Raw genomic sequence first — 23,729 nt, 5'->3', positions numbered from 1 at the left:
GATGTTTAATCTCACTAGATCACCATTTACCTGCTAATTATTTAAATACCAGCAATCGATAACTGATAATAACTTCGATTTTAATCGCAAAACAATGATTAAACTTATAATTTTAGCAAATCAAACAAATTTAATCTTCCCAACGTGCTGCTGTTCCAAACTTTGTTTACCTTTTCATTCTGCCTCACACCGATCGTACGTCATATCGGCCCAGTTTAGCCGCCGCCGGTCTATACGTCAACCACATCCACCGCATCGGCCGCCGGCAGTGTTGCCGAAGGTGTTGTCCCGAACATTTCCCCGGCCCGTAATCCTGGTTGGGAACCCGTTTCCAATCCAGTGTTACCATCATCCAGCTCCAACACCGCTAGATTGACTGCCGCACGCTTGAATACACCATTTTTGGTGCGTACCAACGCTTGTCGTATTCTCCCATCACCAGCGACGATCGGTTGTTCCACTATTCCGCGAACCCATGACTTCCGACTTGTTCCTTCGACTACATACACCAAATCACCCGCTTTTAACGGCCTGGATTCCTTGAACCACTTCGTTCTCTGGTTCACGGTCGGAATGTACTCCGTAATCCAGCGCTTCCACATCTCCTCAGCTAGTTCTTGAGACCTTTTAAACGAGTCCCGAAGAGCTTCTGCTGCTTTCACCGGCGATGGCAGTGCATCCCGGTCGATCGGAGAGAAGTTTCGCAGGAACTTGTTGGGTGTCAGTACTTCTGCTTCCGAAGATTGTTCCGAAACGTAAGTGAGTGGTCGAGAATTCACCATCTCTTCAGCTTCAACGATGGACGTCTGCAAGATTTCATCAGTCAACCGTCGCCCGTTGTTCAACGCCTGCAGTGCTTCTTTGATGGACCGTACAAGCCGCTCCCACACGCCTCCCATGTGGGGGGCAGCGGGTGGATTGAACGTCCATTTGGTTTGCGCGTTCGTAAATTCGTCGGCACAATCCAATCCGATGGTGTAACAGATCCCAACGATTTCCTTGCTTGCTCCTCGTAGATTTGTACCGTTGTCTGAGAAGAACTCTATGGGAGTTCCGCGCCGACAAATAAACCGTCTAATCGCCATCAAACAGGACTGCGTTGTCAAACTATGCGCCACTTCCACGTGCACGGCTCTGATCACCAGGCAGGTGAACAAGACGACCCATCTTTTCTCCTTTCTGCGACCAACCGTCACCTCGAAGGGACCCAGATAGTCGACACCGACGTAACTGAACGCTCGGAGATATGGAGTCAGCCTTTGTACCGGCAACGGAGCCATTCGAGGAGCCTGTGGACGACTGCGATGTACCCTGCACCAGACACAGCACGATGTTACCTTCCGAACTACTGCGTTGATTTTCGGAATGTGAAATCGCTGCCTCAACTCGTTCTTCACCGTATCGCGGTACCCGTGACCAAACCGCTTATGGTAGTGTTCCACTAGAAGCTTCGCAACTGGATGCTCGTCCGGAACTATGACTGGAAACCGCAAGTCGAACGGAAGAAACTCCGCATTTGCGGAACGCCCTTCCATACGAATCAAGCCATCTTCTTCGACTAAAGGAGTTAGCCTGTGCAACGCACTGGATTTTTCCACCGTCTGCCATTGACTGGTAGGACGGTCTCTATTCTTCAGCAGAACCTTCAACTCATCGATGTATGCTTCGACTTGCGCCATCTTCAGCACCGACCGCTCTGCCTTCTGATACTCTTCCTGCCGCAACGGTACACGGATCGATCGGATTGCCTTCTTCGTGGTCGTCGGTTTCTGGCCTTCCGTTGACCTCAACGTCTCGGTCGGCAAACCCTTGGCCTTCCTTCTGCAATTCGATATAAACCGATACACCGTCGCCATGGTTCGTACGAGCACTGTCCACTTCGAAAATCGACGAAAGTCGAGCAAGCTTTCCGCTACTGCCACGTCGTGCAAAAGCAGATGTACCCGCAACTCTTCCGCCGTATTCGCCGGCGGCATACTTTTCCTCGGCCAATCTTCTTCCTTCTCGTATAAAAAGTTTGGGCCTCGTACCCAGGAACTGTCCGAAAGTAGTTCCAGGTCTTTGCCCCACTTGGTCAATTGGTCTGCGACGTTTAACTTCGTCGGCACCCAACACCATTCAGTGAGCTTCGTCAAGCTCATAATCTCCCCTATCCGAAATCCGACAAACTGTTTGTATCTGCGTTGGTCGGAACGGATCCAGGACAAAACAGTTTGCGAGTCAGTCCAAAAGAACTGTTTGCTGATTCGGAGGCTGTGATTTTGCTGAACCGTTTGTGCCAGCCTTGCTCCCAAAACCGCACCTTGAAGCTCTAGTCGTGGGATTGACAGTTGCTTCAGTGGTGCCACCTTTGACCGACTCATAACCAGGGCACACCTGACTTCGCCTCCAATCACTGCTCGAAAGTATGCCACGCAGCCGTACGCTGTTTCGCTGGCATCCGTGAATATATGCAGCTGCACATCTTCGATTTCACCTGACTTCGCACTTCCAAAGTACGACCGCGGAATTTTAAACCGCTCGATGTCCGATAGCAAGCCGGACCAGCGTGTCCACTTCTGGTGGGATACATTGTCGATACATTCGTCCCAGTCACAGCCATGTCGCCAAATGTCTTGGACCAGCATTCGTCCCAGCACCGTGAACGGCGACAGAAGACCTAGTGGGTCGAACAGCGCCATCACACAGCTTAGCACCTTCCTTTTAGTTGGGCGCTCTCCGCTCTGCACAGCTTCTTGGAGCCCCGTGTTAGAAGATGTAGCGAAGGAGAATACATCCTGCTCCGGCTCCCAGACGATGCCCAAGACACGTTCGTACTCGGTGGTTTTGTCCCGGTTGAAGTGTACGCTTGCGCTCGTTTTCCGCTCACCCAGTTCATCGAGAAACGCCTTGGAGTTTGACACCCAGTTCCTGATGTGAAATCCTCCGTGATCGTGAATATACTGCACCTCCTTCGCTCGCCTGATCGCGTCTTCGACTGTATCCGTACTGTCGTAATAATCGTCCACGTAGTGACGATGAAGGATCGCCTCCGCTGCTTCCGGGAATTCTGCCGAATACTGCTCAGCGTTTAGATTCTTCACGTACTGTGCCGAGCAGGGAGAGCACGTCGACCCGAACGTAAGTACATCCATCATGTACACCTGCGGGTTTTCTTCCGGATCCTTCCGAAACAGGAAGCGCTGGGCAGATTTGTCTTCCGGTCTGACCCGGATCTGATGGTACATTTCGGCAATGTCACCTCCGAAGGCAACCGGTCTCTCGCGAAAGCGACTAATGACGCCGGGAAGCGAGACTAGCATATCCGGCCCTTTCAACAGCTCCGTGTTGAGCGACACACCGTTGACAGATGCCGCAGCATCCCATACCAATCGTACCTTATCCGGTTTTCGAGGGTTCAGTACGACGTTTAGCGGCAGATACCAAGCTACTGTACTCGGTATTTCTGCAAGCTCCTGCGTCGTAGCTTTATGTGCGTATCCCTTGGCTTGATATTCATCAATCTGCCTGCACACATTCTCTTTGAGTCCACTGTCTTTCTCCAGCTTTCTCTCGAGCGCCTTCATTCGACGCACAGCCATCGGATAACTGTCGGGGAATCGTCGTTCGTCTTCGCGCCATAAGAGACCAGTCTGGAAACGATCGCCTACTCTCGCCGTCGTAGTCTGCAAGATCGCTCGAGCACGCTGGTCCTCCACTGACTCCGGTACTCCAAACGAAGTGACGCCCACCTCATCCAGCACGTACTGTTCTCGCATCATATCGTGGAGCTCCTGGTTACTTGCTGGTTTCGCAACGTGAAGATTGAGGAACGTTTCGGCATATGGCTTCTGTTTCTCCGGACCATACACCGTCCAACCCAACTCCGACCGCACGGCAATTGGTTCGCCAGCTTTACCAACCCGGGACTCCAATGGCGCAAACAAATGCAGGTTGTCCAGCCCAATCAGGATCGCCGGCTCCTCCGACGAATGATCAGCTACCGATAAACCCGCTAGGTGCGGATATCGTGCTGTAACGTCCGCAAACTTTACGTTCTGCTTCGGCAACATCAACTTCGACACCGTACGCACGTTCTTCAGTGGCAACGGCTCACTGCTTCCGTTTGCCGTGATCTGCAGGTTTATTATACGGGAGCCATTTTCGTGGCGTTTTATATCACCGGTCCATGATACTATCAAGGGTTCAGCCTTGCCCTTCGCCTTAAGCTTTCCAGCAATCCTCTCCTCCATCAGCGTAGTAGTCGATCCTTCATCCAGAAAAGCTAACGTTCTCACAGCTAACTTTCCCACGATCAGCGTCACTGGAACCATACGGAATATCACGGTACGGTGTACGCTGTGCGAATTGCACGCTACTTCCATCAACTGCACCGACTCTTCTCTACGATGCAAGAGATGGTGGTGATTTCCACCACAGTCCTTCACGGTACATCGCAGCTTGAAGTTACAGCGGCTGTTGCCGTGATTACTCAGGCAGAGCGTACAGAGCTTCAGCTTCTCCACTGCTTTCAACCGTTCGGAAACGTTCATCTTCTTGAAGTCGTCGCAAGCCCGAACCCTATGATCGGTACGCTTACAATACCAGCACGGCTTGCCGGAACTTTCCGAACTTTCCGAAGGTTTCTGCTCTTCCTTCTTAGAGTCATCGTGCAGATGTACAAACTCCTTCTTCCGGGATTTCTCTTTTCCAGTACGCGCCGGTTCACTTCGCGAACAACTGGGAAAATCCGATACCTCGGACACGTCTGCCACTATGTCCTGCATAAAACCGGAGAACGTCTTCAGCGAAGCACCGCGTTTGCCTCGTTTATATCTTACCCAGTCCAGCTTGTAACTGGTGGGCAACTTCTCTACCAGCTCGTCGACCAACATTGGATTGCTCAGGTGCTTTTTCAATCCAGCAGCTTCCAAATGATCGCAGAGCTGTTTGACCGTAATCCCGAAGTGTATGAAGGATTCCAAACGGTCGATTCTGGGTGCTGGCGCGTTCCGTACTTTCGCCATCAGCGTCTTCAGCAGCTTCTGCGGATTCCCGAATAAGTTGCGCAGATCGTTGATGACATCCGGAACACTTGCCGGAAGTATCAGTCGGCTACGCACAGCTTCGAGGGCATTCCCCTTCAAACTGTCTTGCAACCGTTTCAGGTTGTCGATGTTCGTATATCCGCACGCTTCAGTCGAGTACTCGAAGCTGCTAATAAACAGCGGCCATACCTCCGGTTCACCACTGAACGTTGGCAGATGTCTTGAAGCACCCTGCCGAGCTGCTAGTTGGTCTTTCGTCACCTTTACATGCGGCCCCGGCCCGTGTCCACTGCTTCTCTTCGACCCGACTGTGCTTGGTGCCGGCTTTGAAAGTTCTGGTTCATCCGGTCGACGTGCTTCTTCCGGATCAGAATCTTCCTCCGAATCATCATCCGTTTCGTCCTCCTCACTGTCGGACGATTCAGACTCTTCCGGCTGTTCTTCCGGTAGCTGATTGCCCTTCAGAAGGTGCTCCAAGAGCCAGCTTTGTACCAGGCTTGCCGAACCAGCTGGAATGTTCGGCTTTTTCTCGCTCACACCAGCTCCACCTGCCAGAACCAGTTTGCCACCCTTGCCCGCCTTGCCGGCCGGTTTACCTCCGCCAGTGGCCGGTTTGTCCGATGACTCTTTGACCTTCTGCAGGCTCTCTTCCCTCTTCCGCCGAATTTCTTGTCTCTTCTCAAAGAACTCCTTCTCCGCGGCCAGCTGTCGGTCTAGCAATTCCTGCTCTTGCTTCAGCTGAAGATCTTGCATCTCGCGCTCCAATTCGAGCTCCTTTTCACGCATCTCCTTCTCAAGCAGCAGTTGCTTTTGTTTCAGCTTACGGCTCAATTCCAGTTTCTTCGTTCGTATTGTCAAGTCGTTGAACATAGCTTCCTCTCGCTCTTTGTGCTCCTGCTCTAGTTGCTCAACGTGCTTGGCAACCGAAGATCCTGCGCTGTGAACTGAATCCGTATCGCCCTTCTTAGAGCCCTTCTTCGAGCCTTTCTTCGGCTTCGGTACGTCCAACAGTGAATCTCGTGATGCTATACACTTATGGCAATACCAATCCACCTTTTTTACCTCTTCGGTAACTTTTGCGCACTTGAAATGCGCCCACAGTTTGCACTCGTTGCAGCTCACCATGTGGGTATCATCCTCTTCCGGACCGCCACACATCAGGCAAGTCGCCAACGATTCGTTCATCAGGGAATCCGAAGCCATCCTTCGAGAACTGGTCCGATTAATCCTTTGATTTTGTTCGGATTTACACCAAGTAAAACTTTCGATGAATCTGCCCGTTTCAGATGCAGATCAAAGCTGCAATTTTAATTTAACTTTAGCTTCTAGGTTATGTTACATGTTCTTCACTTTACTTACGATTAGTTTTCTTCTCCTCTTTTTAGGCTTCTTTCCCTTTTTAACGAATGCACAGCCAGTACTGCGATCCTGCATAAATATTTTAGCTTGTTTTGTAATGTCTATTTTACCTTATTTTTAAGTTTTAACTCACCCTAACAGTGGAAAACTTCTTAATATTTCCGCCAACTGTTCCGTACTTCTACCGTACTTTTATTATCTCCGTCCGTACTATTTTAGATTAGCATAATTAGTAACGATGTTTAATCTCACTAGATCACCATTTACCTGCTAATTATTTAAATACCAGCAATCGATAACTGATAATAACTTCGATTTTAATCGCAAAACAATGATTAAACTTATAATTTTAGCAAATCAAACAAATTTAATCTTCCCAACGTGCTGCTGTTCCAAACTTTGTTTACCTTTTCATTCTGCCTCACACCGATCGTACGTCATATCGGCCCAGTTTAGCCGCCGCCGGTCTATACGTCAACCACATCCACCGCATCGGCCGCCGGCAGTGTTGCCGAAGGTGTTGTCCCGAACACACATCATATCCGAAGAAAAACACATCAAAGCTAAGTGAAAAGTAATCCAATCTCGCCTCTTAGTGAATTTGCAATGAAATCTTGAAACAAATCGCTTCGGTTATGTATTGAAATGGAAAAGCATATTAAATTGGTGGTGTTTACATATGAGTCGATCGTGCAAATTTTTATCAGTGTAGATTATCAAACTTAACCGTATGGACGCTCCTCGGCAAGCTCAGCTTCAGGGCCAGATGTCATTTTTATGTCATCCTCTTCTTATTGTGTTGTTTTTACGTGATTGACGGTGGATGCGATCGTATCGAGGAAAGTAAAAGCAAAGTGCAAGAATAAACTTTTGACCACAAGAAAAATTGTATTATCCTGAATTAATGCATTTATTTCGACTCTTTACATCTTTCGGTTATCAGTACTTTTGCTTAAGAACCGAAAAATAATAATTTCAATAAATTCTGATTGAAAACAAACCCACGTATGGGTACAAAAAAGTTGGCGCTTTACTCAAGCATTCGCCCCCTAAAGTGAGACAAACCTCTGTGTGTGGTGTTTTGTCCGATTCTCATCTCTGTCATTTTTCAATGTGATAAAATCTCAAAATCGGACAAAAATTGCCTGCGAAAGTAGTTTGCAAAACGAAATGACCACCTACGCGACTGATAGTCAAGGTTATTCGATCTATTTGGGTGTGATAATTCAGAGAGTTCACACGGTAAATTTACTTTTTAGGAAAATTTATTCCTGCCACACAACGACCAGACGGAACTTGGCGCAAACCGAGGCGTATTCGAGATGGTTATGTTCCCCAGGAAGAGGTGCCTCTGTACGAGAGCAAAGGTAAATTATTTGCGCAAAAGCCATCCCTTCCGCCTGGTCTTCCACCGGAAATGATCCATAAAGCAAAAGAGAAACGAGAAAAGGAGCAGCGCATGAAACAACAGCGCGAAGCGGAAGCAGCGCGGAGAACGCATCAGAATCCTCCTGGCCTTCTGATATTACACGATGATAATAAAGCACACCAGCCAACGCAAAAATCTCGTCCGGCAAATGTTAAATCGAAAAAGAAAGCAGTCGAATTACCAGATGTCCTGCTAGAACAAAAACAAAAGGAGGAACAGAAGCTATCCCGTCAAGTGCAACAGCAACAACAGGTAAATGTTTGGTTCTTAGTTATCAGTTTCTTACTGTCGAACTTTCTATGCTCTGCTCTGGCGTATTTTATAATATTCATAAGCCTGGCATTTATTCGCAATTACATTTTATTTCCATCATATCACTAGTGACTAACATAGTATAATCGTCTAAAAATGATTTACAATATAATATAGAACTGAACCCTGGACCATTGTCGTTCAACAAAAACTAAGTATCATTTATCTCTATAATAGGAACAAAAAATCAAACCGCAGCACCAACTGAACGATGTAACAAAGGCGATTGGCGAGCTCCAATTGTCTAACAGTAACGCCAATGACGGACATTCCGATCTCAGCAAAAAACTCCGTAAACTACGCAAGAAGATTCGCGAAATTGAAGTCATCGAAGATCGGTTACGAACGAATGAAAATCCCCGTCCAGACAAGGACCAAATCGAAAAAGCCAAGCGAAAACCGGAAATCCTAAAAGAGATTGAAGAACTGGAACGATGTATGCCAAAATGATGACAGGCCTCCGCTAGTAGCGCTGTTCTAACGGCCAGCTCCAGCACCACCACTACTCATGTCTCCGTCGCCGGCGCCAGCTTGAGACGGATGAACTGATATTCTCTGTGTACAAACGAAGAGATACGCTACATACAAATAAAAGTCCAGTTAGGGAACTGATAGGGATTCGCAATTTAAGCTCTTATAGTGTGAGATATTTTAGAAAGCATTTTCTTCCCACAAATCTGATAAAACTCCTAAATACTGTGAAATCTATAAATTTTATCAGTTTTCATTTTTTTTATAGATTTTTTGAAAGTTCCTTCTGTTGAAGATACAATCAGCTATTTTTTTCTCTTTACAACAGCTAAAAATATCAATGTTTTAATCGATTGTACATGTAATTCTATTAAGTGAAATTATGTATAAAAATATCATGCCTGCATAGCTTAGCAGTTATAAATACAATTTAAGAATATATTTTGAAACATTGTTGAATGCAGTCTCGTTTTTAACGGCACTTTTCCGCACCAATATAATTTTACCTAGTATGGTAATTCCTAAAGGGACAAAAATCCAAAACAACTATGGTAATTGGATAATATAAATGTAGACCAAACGAATGTTCATTTAAAAAAAAGTAAAACTGTAGGGTGAAAAATGTTACTCAAATCTAAACGCCCATACAGAGGACAGATACTTTTCCAAATACAATCAAACTTCCAACTTTCCAATTATCACTGTGTGGATATTTAGGTGATAGAAATGGTTAGACCTTATCACCGTTTGTACTAGTAACTCTCGAAGTGTAGAAAGCACGAAATTCGAGTAATACTTAAATTAAAAAAGGGAAAACGAAGCCTTCACCTGAGTACTATCCTAATCAGAAAACAACAGAGCGTAGACATTTTCTTAAAATACATACATCTAGTTAAAATGAATTACAGCATAGTGCGATTTTTTTTAAATTTTTAACAGGATGAGCAACACTTTAAAATACTTCATCAAAAACGTGAAACGATTACATGCAGAAAAGCGTTTTGATTGTTAATAAATCAGCATGCATACATACATACATACATATTAGTTTGAGCGTAAGTGATTGAAAACAGTCAAAATAAATGTTTGAATATCAACCCACTAAATTTATTACTAGCGCTTCAGTGTGACCCGATCAATGTAAGTTTGTGTTTTATTACTTCATTCCTTTTTCCATTCCTAAAATTCCATTCGTTCACTATCCGCGCCATCGTCCATTGATTTGTAGTCAAAGTTGCTGTTTTCTATGGTGTTTTGGTTAGAACCGTCGTTGAGGGGCTCCCTGCATTCTACATAAATAGCAGTTAATGGTTTCTTATTTGAGTGCTCGGTTGATTCTAGTTTATGTTTCAAAACTACTGGAGTTACTAGTGTCTTACCTTCCCGTTAGAAAATTTAGCCGAATTTGGTTATATTTTACCAAATTACGAAGACGTGAACATTTCATAAGGTAACATAAACCAATGAGAGTTTCTCTGTTAGAAGTTAGAACGAAAATTTTTAATTATTTATTTTAAATCAACTAAATTTTCGGATTGTAATAAGCTGTGTGCTTTTCCGTGGTTGCATTTTTTTGATATATTTATTTGTTCGTTTAGTAGGATAAAAATATAGCCACATGTTTCAACAAATCGAAATGTTGTTCGCTTGGATAAAAATAATACGTCGAATCCCGAGCAGCGAGTCTACACATTTGAAATCAATTTTCGAGCTCGGTAAAGTAATATGCCGAGGCAGATTGGCAGCATACAACTTTGCTGATTGCTCAGTAATCAATATTATGTTTTCCGAGATTCGTTTGGTAGAGACTGATTTTTCGGCAAAAGTGCATGTTTTTGCCGAGATTTTGGTAAAATATTGTGCTGAATTCATCAGTGATTATCAATTATTCTGAAATCAGCAAATGCGTTTGCCGAGATTGTGTTCAATGTTTTCCAATCTGTTTCCCCGTTAGACACTGATCATATTTAAACTATCTCAAGACGGCTACGAAAATATTATGAAATCTTGATCACCAGTTGAATGTTCACAATTTAAAGACAAAATAAACGAATTCTTTGTTTACTTTCAATTACTGAAAGCTTAGTAATTCACAAATTACACTTTGTAGCTTTTACCGAACATCTAGTAAAGGCAAGGACATCATATTAACAAGACATCCAGCTCTCACATTTCCCGAAGAAATCGTTGGCAACATCCTTGTTTGCGAGCATGGCGCCCTCAGGAGTCCGCATCGAATCTCGTACATAGAAGTAGCGAAGGGAAATGTCAAATTCGTGCGCGCCAAAATAGCCATACAATTGACATGATATGTTGAATGTGATGCCGTGCGATGGCGTTGCCGAACTGAATGAAGACTGATTTTACTCCAAGCTGACAGGATCGGGTAAAGGTTACACCGAACTTTTTGCTGACAATTCCAGTAATACCTGACGTTTGGCAAATTTGCGATTATGGCGATTCAGCAATTTAATCTTTGGCCAAGATGATTACCGAGTACTCGGCGGTGAAAATCTCGGCAATCAATTAGGCGAGATTCAGCAACAAAAAAGTATGTAGGGACATGGTTGCAGAAAATAAACAATTTATAGGGTCATTTATAAAAACCTGAACCATTTTAGCATTCGTACGTTACAAAAAAATTGTTTAAAAGAATAAAAAATATACGGTTGTGTACAAGACACGACCGAGCACAATGACATTGAAAATGGAATAAATCTGACTATTCTTCAAATATGAACAGAGCTGATATCCGTCACCGTCAACTAGCAACATTGTACTATAAAGATTGGATAGCTTATGCCCGCTTGTGAGAAATTCTGGCAACCGTCAGAAGGCTGGCTGCATTCCGGTTGCTGTCAAAATTGTCCAGGCGAAATTGAGTCTCGCCGTACGTGGCTTGTTTATTTCTCTTCCTATTTTTTTCTTTTTGTTTTTTATTCGACTTCATTTGATATTTGTCAATCCCGCACGTACATACAAAAACGAATCTTGAGACGAGGTAAATGAGATTGAAATATTGGTATGTTTGATAGTGATAAAGCAATGTTATTATAAAGAACATTTTCCATAATTAGTATATATGAAGGGTAATAACTTGTTGCCTTTCTTATGTACTTTTTTTTGAAAAACTAAGACCAAGACACTAAAAATGTAGAACCGATTCAAAACGGTTGTGCCAATCTTGTATCGCAAGAATCCGACAGAAACAGAACCGATAATAACCGCTAGGCGAAATTCTCTGCCAGAAACGGTCAGCCGCCTGGGGGAAATCTGCCTACCGCGTACAAGTGGGTGTCACTGGACAGCTGCCAACCAGGCTCTACAAATCATTATGTATTGAATGTCAGAGAGCCGGTATGTCAAACCTTAGGGCATATTCAGGAGTGTTCTAGTTCTAGATGCATAATTTATGTCAGTTTTGAAATTTAAATCTAGAAATTATAACAAAATAAACTTGCACCCCCAGCAGCGTTTTATCTGTGTTTCAAATATAGAAAAAATAGAACGGCAATGTATACCAGTTTTAAATTTGACAGTAGAACTGGTCGAATAAATAAAACTAAAACGGATTGCTGGGGATACGTTTTTACCTTTTTTTATATATATAAAGAATAGGTATTGAATTCGCTCAAACTTTAGAAATTTTTTCCGAGACCCGGAGGGCCGAATGACATATACCAATCGATTCAGCTCGACGAACTGAGCAAATGTCCGTGTGTATGTGTGTGTCTGTATGTGTGTTATCAACTAAGAGGTCGAGATCTCAGAGATGGCTGGACCGATTTTGATCAAACTAGTCGCAAATGAAAGGTTTCCCCGTCACCCAAAACCAAATTGAATGGTTTTGAAATCGGATGTTTACTTTTTGAGTTATACGAAGTTTTATGTCAAAATTTTCATTTTTTTGACAGTATCTGTCACAAATGACCTTGAAAACACAATATGTTTTCAAACTTAGATTTCGCACGATAATAGCTATCCAACAAGCCATAGATTGTTAAAATCCGTCCATTTTTAACGGAGATATCGAAATTTTTGTGTAAACGACTTTCCCCCCTATTCCAGCAGTAGAAGTTTTGAGCGCTGTATGACAAAGCAATGCTTGGAAGCAACGTAAAACGCGATTTTTATACTGTTACATACAATTGTTTCTAAGTACCTAAAAGACTGTGTACAGCATCCTTTTTCATGACATTTAGCCTCGGACCGATTTAAGCACGGTTCGTTTTTGGCAACATAATCGTTCGAATATGACATATATAAACCATATAATTTTCGAGTTGAAAGCAATTCCATAACTATATTGTTTTAAACTACTTACAGCAACAAATGCTGGAAGAACAAAACATCCATATACCATTCGAATCAGTTCGTCGAAATCAGAAAATGCGTGTGTGTGGTTCCGGAACTACAGGATGATATGTGAAACGAAATCAAAATTGTGTGACTTATTCTTCTCGCAGATGGCTGAACCGATATAAGATTCAAATGAAATCTAAGAATCATATAAGATTCAATTGAAAAGTTTCAAGATTCTATAAAACATCTTGCTTTTCGGTCAGATCCAACTTCCGGTTTCAGGGATACAGGATGATTAACAGATATGGATAGTCGATAACCAAATAAACTTATTTCAGTTTGGGTGGTATTCAGTTTTTGATTTAGAAGGCACCCAAAAATTTAATTCGTGCTACGATTTCTCAAAGATGTCTACACTGATTTTCAAACATTTTGAAACAAATGTAAACTATACAGCTACTCAGGTGAATTTATCTGACTTCGACCATACCGATTTTAGAATTCCGGTTCCAGTATCAAATCGTTTCTCAAAGCTCAATCGTTTTCTCAAAAAAAAGCCAAATCGAATTTCAAAAACAAAAGTTCAAATTAAAATAAATCCAATTTTATCCAATTCTGACTTCCGATTCTGGAATTGTAGGATGATGAATTTTTAAAATTCAAAGCGATATAGGAGATGATAATCCCGAAAAGCTTTAAAGTCAGACTCAAAAATATTGCAATTTATTCATCATATGGGCATACGAATCGGTTAGAGTTATGCTGGTTCCTGAATACCGGCTCTGGAAGTACCTTAAATTTCCGTAAACTATAAAGTGGAACTTTCTTCGACATATCATGGAATATTTAATCGATTATCACACTTTTAGATTCAAATTCGATCCGATTTGCAGTTTCGCCATTAAAGAGTAATGAGTGATTAAAATCTCAAATTGTCGCTTAAAACGACGGTCATTGAAATAATGTCATGAAAACCTAAACACCGAAGAATATTCATGCAAAAACACATGCGGATTGAAAAAAAGGTATTATCTCACTTCTAGGTAGATTAAACACGTTTTTTCAGTTTCATTTACATTATAGACCACCCATATGAATCTTTCAGCTGCTGAATTTGCTCTTAAAATCTCTTAATATTTCACTTGTCAGGACGCTCATTAATTGCCGATGGAATTGATATTATCTTCATTTTTCCTGTCACAGCTTGATTGACTAGATAATAGTCGAACAGCGTAAACATTGAAATATATTCATTTACTCCAATAAACTTCAAGTCCCACGACTTTTTGCAAAGAATAATGAGTCTTATGGATTTATCTTTATGTTAGAACTATCTTTTATTTCAACAGGGAATAGGAGAATGCGAGAGAAAACAAAAAGAGTCACCTGTCTTTGACTGAGTACACTTTTACTTGGTTATAGAACTATCGAATATCTCATTTGCCAGTCCCCTTTACGGTACAGATTACAGTTGACGATGATTTTAGTCAGTTTATCAAGGTCATTCGACGTGACTGACAAATTGCAACTCTGCATATAAATACAAGTTTATGATTATGAAGGATGCACTATATTAAAAAAAAAACTCATCCAAGTTTAAGTGCTTAGATTGCTAGCAAATAAGTAAAATTGACAACTTGATTCTTTGATGATAATTGATTATACATTTACTTATTCGCTTCTTTGTTAGTAAAGATAAGCCTTCTGGAGATGAAATTTATAACCTCTTTTTCCAAAAGGCATAAACCTCCTTATCTTTTATACCAACAGATTTACAATATCCAAAATGGCAAAATTTAAGGCTTATATAAAACCAAATTGCATTATAAATTAGTAGTATTTGTTCGTAAAATTGTCCTAGCTCTATAACTAAATACATAATGAATCATGGAACAATCGTTTTATTGCATTTCGGTATAAATGAAAATCAAAATCATTGTGAAGTTTACCTCCATTAAGTATGTAAATCTACATAAATCATCTATAATATGTTTTCTGTATTTTGACATGATTACGCTACTTTACATTAGGGCATCTTTTCAAAATTTACTGTAGACCAATAACTTGTAGTTATGGAATTCTTTAAATCTAATACCGTATTCGTTTATTGATCAGAGCAGCCCGAAAGCTGACCCAGAGTCACCCAAACAACGTTTGATATGTTTGTTTTAGCAACCTCTAGATCGGACTCCAATCGCGTAGTTTCGCTCTGAAAATTTTCTCGGGTCGCACCACGCATCCACGCAAGTTTGTTTATTTTTTTTTCATGAGTTGTTGTTTAGGGCGCGTACCACGTGTTTGTTTTACTCGGAGTCAGAGTCGCCTGCGTCTAGGTTCAAAAACAAAAACGGTATAAGGTGACCTTCGGGTTTCGGTCGATATTCATCCAAATCGCTATATAATGTGTTTTCGGGGTGGGTTTGACATGTAAGTTTTTAAAATTTTCTTATATATTTTTCTAACTTCAATTTAAAAATCCTCTGTGGCGTACTGACGAAATTTGGCGCCCGGGGCCAAATAAGAGATTTGCCGTCCCCACCGTTGGTGAAGTGAACAAACAAAATGAAGCTGAACTTCAACTCCTGAAAAATGACTTGGACGAGCAAAACAAAAAAAGGTCCTAAGGTTTCCTTTGCCGCCCCCCTTAAAACGTTGCGCCCGGGGCGAATGCCCCCTTCGTAGAAATAGTTCACTAGCTGCAATTAGGTTTTGCACGAACATGCCATAACCTCACAAAATGAACAGAATGAACTTATTTTGACAGTCGACGTGTACTTGTTTACAGTTTAAAAGTTCATCAGAAGTTAATCGTTCGAATGTAAAAATTGCAAGTCACCTCACACTCAACAGATTTATACATATATCGCTCCTTGATGCTGGAAACACATACAGGTCAATCTTTTCTAGTTATTTTCACTGTGGAATTCTTTTTTAACAGGAACTTTTTCGTCATTTTTCAATTTTTACCTTGCAGTCACAAAACAAAACAAGTACACGGCAACTGTCAAAGATGAACTTGATTCATCGGCAATTCATTTGTGTCGTCATCGTGCAAAACCTAATTAGGTTTTGCACGAACATGACATAACCTCACATAAATGAACAGAATGAACTGTTTTGACAGTCGACGTGTACTTGTTTACAGTTCAAAAGTTCATCAGAAGTTCATCGTTCGAATGTAAAAGTTGCAAGTCGCCTCACACTCAACAGATTCATACATATATCGCTCCTTGATGCTGGAAACACATACAGGACAATCTTTTTAGTCATTTTCACTGTGGAATACGTTTTTAGCAGGCACTTTTTCGTCATTTTTTTCAATTTTTAACTTGCAGTCGCAAAACAAAACAAGTATACGGCAACTGTCAAAGATGAACTTGATTCATCGGCAGTTCATTTGTGTCGTCATCGTGCAAAACCTAATTAGGTTTTGCACGAACATGACATAACCTCACAAAAATAAACAGAATGAACTTGTTTTGACAGTCGACATGTACTTGTTTACAGTTTAAAAGTTCATCAGAAGTTCATCGTTCGAATGTAAAAATTGCAAGTCGCCTCACACTCAACAGATTCATACATAAATCGCTCCTTGATGCTGGAAATACATACAGGGCAATCTTTTTAGTTATTTTCACTGTGGAATACGTTTTTAACAGGAACTTTTTCGTCATTTTTTCAATTTTTAATTTGCAGTCGCAAAACAAAACAAGTACACGACAACTGTCAAAGATGAACTTGATTCATCGGCAGTTCATTTGTGTCGTGAAAAAAAAGTGCCTGTTAAAAACGTGTTTCACAGTGAAAAAAACTAAAAAGATTACCCTGTACGCGTTTCCAGCATCAAGGAGCGATATTTGTATAAATCTGTTTAGTGTGAGGCGGCTTGCAATTTTTATATTCAAATGATGAACCTCTGATGAACTTTTAAACTGTAAACAAATACATGGCGACTGTCAAAAAAAGTGCAAAACCTAATTAGGTTTTGCACGATGATGACACAAATGAACTGCCGATTAATCAAGTTCATCTTTGACAGTTGACGTGTACTTGTTTTGTTTTGCGACTGCAAGTTAAAAATTTAAAAAATGACGAAAAAGTGCCTGTTAAAAACGTATTCCACAGTGAAAATAATTAAAAGGATTGCCCTGTATGGGTTTCCAGTATCAAGAAGCGATATATGTATGAATCTGTTGAGTGTGAGGCGACTTGCAATTTTTACATTCGAACGATGAACTTCTGATGAACTTTTAACCTGTAAACAAGTTCACGTTGACTGTCAAAAAAGTTCATTCTGTTCATTTTTGTGAGGTTATGTCACGTTCGTGCAAAACCTAATTACCTCTTTTTATCGTGACGACACAAATGAACAAGTATTCATCCTTGACAGTTCAGCGGTACTGTTTACAAACAAGCTTAAACAAAAATTTGAAGAGCACATCTAAAACAATCATCTTTACACTTTGCAACTAGTCACTTTTATTTAATAAATATCAAAAACGAACCGTATTCAATCGTGAACAAATGTTTTAAAACTTTATTTAGGCGATACGGACCGTAAATGGTCTGATCCAATTTGGCAATAAACAAACAAAGGAAATTTCTGTTTACAAACAGTACTGCTGAACTGTCAAAATGTGTTCATCCGATTGAGGTTAGCAGTGACGGTGAAAAACCTAATTGAACAAGCATTCATCCTTAACAGTTCAGCGGTACTGTTCACAAACAAGCTTAAACAAAAATCGAAGAACACGTCTTAAACAATCATCTTTACACTTTGCAACTAGTCACATTTATTTAATAAATCTCAAAAACAAACCGTATCCAATCGTGAACAAATGTTTTAAAACTCTATTTAGACGATATGGACCGTAAATGATCTCATCCAAATGTTAACAGACAAACAAAACAAATCTCTGTTTACAAACAGTACTGCTGGACTGTTGAAATGTGTTCTTACGATTGAGGTTAGCAGTGACGGTAAAAAACCTAATGATACAATCAAACCAAAATCATGACACTTTAAGATCGACTACATGACCCTCAATCATCGTTACCTGCGACTAGGCCTTCGCAATCACGCCCTATTGTACAGTACATAGATGTAATTAATCAAAATAATGATTGATTAGCTTAGCGCCGAGTGGTCTAAGTTGATTTATATTGGCGCACTGCACGAAGTTTGTTTTTATTTGCCGTTCCTTGAAGAAGCGACTTATCACTTTGAAATCAACTAATTTAGTTCAAGCTCAAGTTCAAGTGACCTGTTCTGACGGACATAAGCGCTTAATCGGAGTATGTCGCTCAATATATCACAATATAGTGTTTCGAGTGCGGTTGTCCCAACAGCATCGGAGAGAATTATCATTAACGTATAGAAGTTAACAAGCGCGCGACGAGATATAGGCGATAATTTAATCTATAAATAATAATTGATGTGACAATATGCTGTATCGCGAGAAACTGGTCTTCGCGGTTCTTCTACTGTTCTATTGTGTGTTTGAAATAAGCTAACCACGTTTGTTTTGGTAAAATTTTGCAGTAATGCGGAGTGATCACCAAGAAATTGTCTAAATATTAAACTTCGAATGACGAAAAAGAAGGTTTGAGTTCAAAGTGAGTAGAATTTCCTAACGCCCGGATGCACTCAGTGACCACTATCACTTGAACTTGTAGTCCGACCATCAAATTGTCACCAACCTTTCGAACAATGAGCGATGACGTTGTGGTAGAACAGGTGATCGAAACAAATATTACCACTTTGGACTGTTTGATGCTGCTTGGGTTCCTTCTGATGGTAATGATCGTAGCTGTTATTCTCAGATTGGTTCTGGAATTGGCCCGAGCCCGTATGACGACAGATCAGCAATATGAAGAGCAGCACAGGGATGGATCCTGGTTCAGTTTGGTATTTGCAAGACAGTGGTGGCGATGATTGTAGGAAATAAGAACGAATATTCAAAGTCCCATATTCTATGCCTTCGGTGCGGCTATAAAAGGACACTGTATTATTTAAAGCATAGAGAACAAACATCCATGGGCTATCGGTTCACTTATCGCGCATTCATCCATTGATTCGTCATCGCTGTTTCTGTTGTTGAAAGCTTCGTTATCAGCTTTCTTTGTATCGTTTTCGTCTTTGTGTTTTTTTTCGGGATTTTTGGTATCGTTGTTGTTTTTGAAGTCCTTGGATATAGGTGCTAGTTTGTCCGATTAATCGCAGTTCGCAAGGCTTACCAAAACGGGTAGGTACAGTATTGGCATGCGGACCGTTAGCCCTCATATGTGGACGATTTGAAGTGAATACCGTCGTTTCCAAAAACCAAGTACGAAGAGATAGACCGTTTCAAACACTACGTGTCACACAGCCAACGAAACAATCGATGTTCTGCGAACAATACTTGAAAATCGAATAATCAGCAGAAATAGTGATGTGAATGGGCCTCCGAGAAGCTGCAAGTTGGCGCCGCTGGATTATTTTCTTTGGGGAGCGGTTAAAGATAATTCTTACGCCAACTATCCAGAAACAATTGAAGACCTCAAGCACAAGCCTGTCGTGGGGGTCATTTGAATGAAATTATTTTTCACGAAAAATTCATGAATCAACCTTTCAAATAAATGTATAATCATCAAAATCTATCAAACATTCCTGCTCCACGATTGATTCTGGGGGATTTAAATTCGACGGAATGATGTGGGGTTCCGTTTACAATGATAGCAGATCATCTTTAATACAAAACATTTGTGACAATTTTAGCATGACGGTATTAAATATGGGTAGCATGACACGGATCCCAAGACCTCCTGCACGCCCAAGTGCATTAGATCTTTCTCTTTGCTCAACATCAATTCGACTAGATTGCACCTGGAAAATATTGCCTGATTTACACGGTAGCGATCATTTACCAATCATCATCTCAATTAGCTGTAACAAATGTATTGCTAATTCAGCTAGTATTCCATATGATTTGACAAAAAATATCGACTGGATTAAATACCAAAGTAGAATCTCTAGTATTTTGAATTCAATGGAAGAGCTCCCTCCACTTGAAGAATATGACTTCCTCGTTTGTTCGATTCTGGAGGCCGCAGAACAATCCCAAACTAAACGCTTTCCTGGGCCAACGACTAACAGAAGGCCTCCCAACCCCTGGTGGGACAAAGAGTGCTCAGAGGCTAAACTCGCAAAACAAAATGCTTGCAAGACGTTTCTAAAACGGGGAGGAGGAACTCCTCAGAATTTTGAAAAACTTATGGTTTTAGAAACCAAGTACAAGAGCATACTTCGAGCCAAAAAATGTAGCTATTGGAGACATTTTGTCGAAGGTTTGTCAAGAGAAACCTCAATGAGCACTCTTTGGAATACGGCCAGACGAATGAGGAATCGTAACGTGGGCAATGAGAGTGATGAATACTCGAACCGATGGATATTTGACTTTGCTAGGAAAGTTTGCCCAGATTCTGTTCCTACGCAGAGCATTATACGGGAATCTCCTCCAAATAATGGTTTTATTAATAACCCATTTTCAATGATGGAATTTTCTATAGCACTCTTGTCTTGTAACAATAACGCCCCTGGGTTGGACAGAATTAAATTCAACTTGGTGAAGAATCTGCCCGACCTCGCAAAAAGACGTTTGTTGGAATTGTTCAACAAGTTTCTTGAGCAAAATATTGTTCCACCTGACTGGAGACAAGTGAAAGTTATCGCCATTCAAAAGCCGGGGAAACCAGCTTCCAATCACAACTCATATAGACCCATTGCGATGTTGTCCTGCATCAGAAAATTGTTCGAAAAAATTATTCTACGACGTCTCGACACTTGGGTCGAGACGAACGGTTTGTTGTCAGATACTCCGTATCGTGGCTTCCGTAGAAATAAAGGGACGAATGATTGCCTTGCATTACTTTCGTCTGACATCCAAATTGCCTTCGCTCAAAAGCAACAAATGGCATCTGTATTTTTAGACATTAAAGGAGCATTTGATTCAGTTTCCATTGATGTTCTTTCAGACAAGCTCCACCAACATGGACTTCCAGCGGTTATAAATAATTATTTGCACAACCTTTTGTCAGAGAAGTGCATGTATTTTTCACATGGCGATTTGGCAACATTCAGAATTAGCTACATGGGTCTCCCGCAAGGCTCATGCCTCAGTCCGCTCCTCTATAATTTTTACGTGAATGACATTGACAGCTGTCTAGTAACCCCATGTACACTAAGACAATTGGCAGATGATGGCGTGGTTTCAGTTACTGGGCCCAAAGCTATTGATCTGCATAAACCATTGCAAGATACCTTAGATAACTTGTCCGTTTGGGCTGTTCATCTTGGTATCGAATTCTCTGCGGAGAAAACAGAGTTAGTCGTCTTTTCAAGAAAGCATGATCCCGCGCAGCTTCAGCTCCATATGATGGGAAGAATGATCCAACAGGTTTTAACTTTTAAATACCTCGGGGTGTGGTTCGATTCCAAATGCACGTGGGGAGGACACATTAGGTATCTGATAACGAAATGCCAACAAAGAGTAAATTTTCTTCGAACAATAACAGGATCTTGGTGGGGTTCTCATCCGCAAGATCTAATAAAATTGTATCAAACAACGATACTTTCAGTGATGGAATATGGATGCGTTTGTTTTCGTACCGCTGCAAACTCTCATATTATCAAACTTGAGCGAATTCAGTACCGTTGTTTGCGAATTGCCTTAGGCTGCATGCATTCGACACATACAATGAGTCTTGAAGTTCTGGCGGGAGTTCTTCCATTAAAAGATCGATTTTGGGAGCTTTCATCACGCCTGCTAATAAGATGTGAGGTGCTGAATCCCATGGTAATTAATAATTTCGAACGACTAGTCGAGCTTCGATCTCAAACAAAATTTATGACAGTATATTTTATCCATATGTCACAGGAAATCAACTCTTCAAGATATATTCCTATCCGTGTCAGCATCCTAAATGCCCCTGACTCAACTTTATTTTTCGATACATCCATGCAGCGTGAAGTGCGTGGAATCCCGGATCATCTACGCTCGACGGAAATCCCAAAAATATTTTCAAGTAAGTTCAGGCATATTGACTCTGAGAAAATGTTTTATACGGACGGATCGCGAATTGAAGAAGCGACAGGGTTTGGTAAGTTCAAAAATAATGTTTCGGCCTCATTTAGGCTTCAAGAACCTGCATCTGTTTATATAGCAGAGCTAGCAGCAGTTCATTATAGTTTGAGTGTAATCGTCACATTATCTCCAAACCATTATTTCCTCTTCACAGATAGTCTGAGTGCAATTGAAGCCATTCGCTCAAACGCTGCTGGCAAAAATGAACCGTTTTTCCTGGGCAAAATAAAACAGTGCCTGAACGACATATTGAACAATAATTATCTAATCACTATAGTCTGGGTCCCGGCTCATTGCTCCATTCCTGGCAATGAAAGAGCCGATATTTTAGCCAAACGTGGTGCTATTGAGGGTGAAATTCATGAGCGACCGATTGCTTTCAACGAATTCTATAGCTCGTCTCGCCAAAGAACACTTGCCAGCTGGCAAGCATCTTGGGATAGAGATGATCTGGGTCGGTGGATGCACTCAATTATTCCGAAAATATCGACAAAGGCATGGTTCAGGGGACTGGATGTGAGTAGGGATTTCATTCGTGTGATGTCCAGACTCATGTACAATCACTACACGTTAGATGCACATCTCCTTCGAATTGGGCTCTCCGAGACTAATCATTGTGCTTGCGGAGAAGGTTATCGGGATATTGATCATGTCGTTTGGACATGCGTGGAGTATCGTGATGTCAGATCTCAACTAATAAATTCTTTGCGTACCCAAGGTAGACTATCCAATATCCCAGTTCGAGACATTCTTGCTTGTCGTGACCTTTCATACATGAAACTTATTTATCATTTCATAAAGAAAATTGGAGTTTCAATTTAATAAAGGCCCCTTTTAAGACTTAGTTCTGATCCCAGCAGCGTCCATGAGTTCAACCAATAGCTAAATTAGAATAAAAATTATGTAATGATACAAACAAACTCGAAACAGTTTATGAAATTATCAACAAAATGTCTGAAAATAACAGCTTATTTTATAATTTATAGAAATTAATCGTTTGGTTCAAATAATATTTCCGAGTAGATTTCATAATTAATGACGAGTTACCTAAGATGATATTTAAGCTATAAGAGAATATGTTTTAATAAATTCAAAACGTTGTGACTATGTTAGAATTAAATTAGGATAAGAATATTATGTAAAAGTGATGCTACGGCGAAGAAAAACTTATGTAAACTGCCTTAAGAAATAAACGTATTTATGGTAAAAAAAAAAATCTATCAAACCGTTTTTTATTATTGCATTTTTAAATTCGAAATTTTTCGTGAGGCGCCTTATTCGGAACGTGAAAGAACACTCTTTGGATCAGGTGATAGCAGATCAAAGCTGCAAAAATGTTATTACTTAAACGTTCAAATTCAACTTATCTGTTTGCTTACATTAATTGGTGTCCCATCTTGCAACCTCCTAAAGATTGGAATTCAGTTCTATTTTACAGTATTCGATAGCAATACAATTCTTCAATAAATGCGACTTATCTGTGATACTAGGTTAAGTGCAATCTCGCCGTGATGAGTATCTGTGATATTAGGCTAAGTTTTAGATGTTATTGTAATTTCTACATTTCAGTTCCGTACTTACGAATTCAAGTTTTTAAATCTCCTCGGTTGGTAACGTTGAATGGCCCAGCGGAGTTGTACGTAACAAACCTTGTAAAATCGTTTCCACCACCCAATAAATTTTTTTTATTGATTAATATAAGTTTAA

At 40.9% G+C, this 23,729-nt stretch overlaps 2 protein-coding genes and 1 long non-coding RNA gene across 3 annotated transcripts; 2 read left to right on the top strand and 1 right to left on the bottom strand.

The window, feature by feature from the left end:
- Positions 1 to 230: 230 nt before the first annotated feature.
- On the bottom strand, positions 231 to 6,912 carry LOC131434223 (uncharacterized). Its single transcript, XM_058600877.1, has 3 exons — positions 6,520 to 6,912; positions 6,387 to 6,455; positions 231 to 6,326 (listed from the first exon to the last, which is right to left on the bottom strand). Exon 3 carries the CDS (start codon positions 6,228 to 6,230, stop codon positions 231 to 233), a length of 6,000 nt encoding a protein of 1,999 aa, XP_058456860.1. The 5' UTR covers positions 6,231 to 6,326; positions 6,387 to 6,455; positions 6,520 to 6,912.
- A 268-nt stretch (positions 6,913 to 7,180) lies between these two features.
- On the top strand, positions 7,181 to 9,695 carry LOC131437500 (partner of Y14 and mago). The gene is made up of 3 exons (XM_058606886.1): positions 7,181 to 7,584; positions 7,646 to 8,067; positions 8,305 to 9,695. The coding sequence occupies exons 1-3, from the start codon at positions 7,557 to 7,559 to the stop codon at positions 8,575 to 8,577; spliced, it is 723 nt and encodes a 240-aa protein (XP_058462869.1). The 5' UTR covers positions 7,181 to 7,556; the 3' UTR covers positions 8,578 to 9,695.
- Positions 9,696 to 18,121: 8,426 nt separating this feature from the next.
- Positions 18,122 to 18,901, top strand: LOC131436639 (uncharacterized). Its single transcript, XR_009230652.1, has 2 exons — positions 18,122 to 18,516; positions 18,577 to 18,901. It is a non-coding gene; the product is annotated as an uncharacterized LOC131436639 (long non-coding RNA).
- Positions 18,902 to 23,729: the final 4,828 nt, after the last annotated feature.

This window comes from Malaya genurostris, chromosome 3 (genome assembly GCF_030247185.1).
Source record: "Malaya genurostris strain Urasoe2022 chromosome 3, Malgen_1.1, whole genome shotgun sequence".
Lineage (NCBI taxonomy): Eukaryota > Metazoa > Arthropoda > Insecta > Diptera > Culicidae > Malaya > Malaya genurostris.
This window is presented reverse-complemented; position numbering and strand designations above follow the sequence as displayed.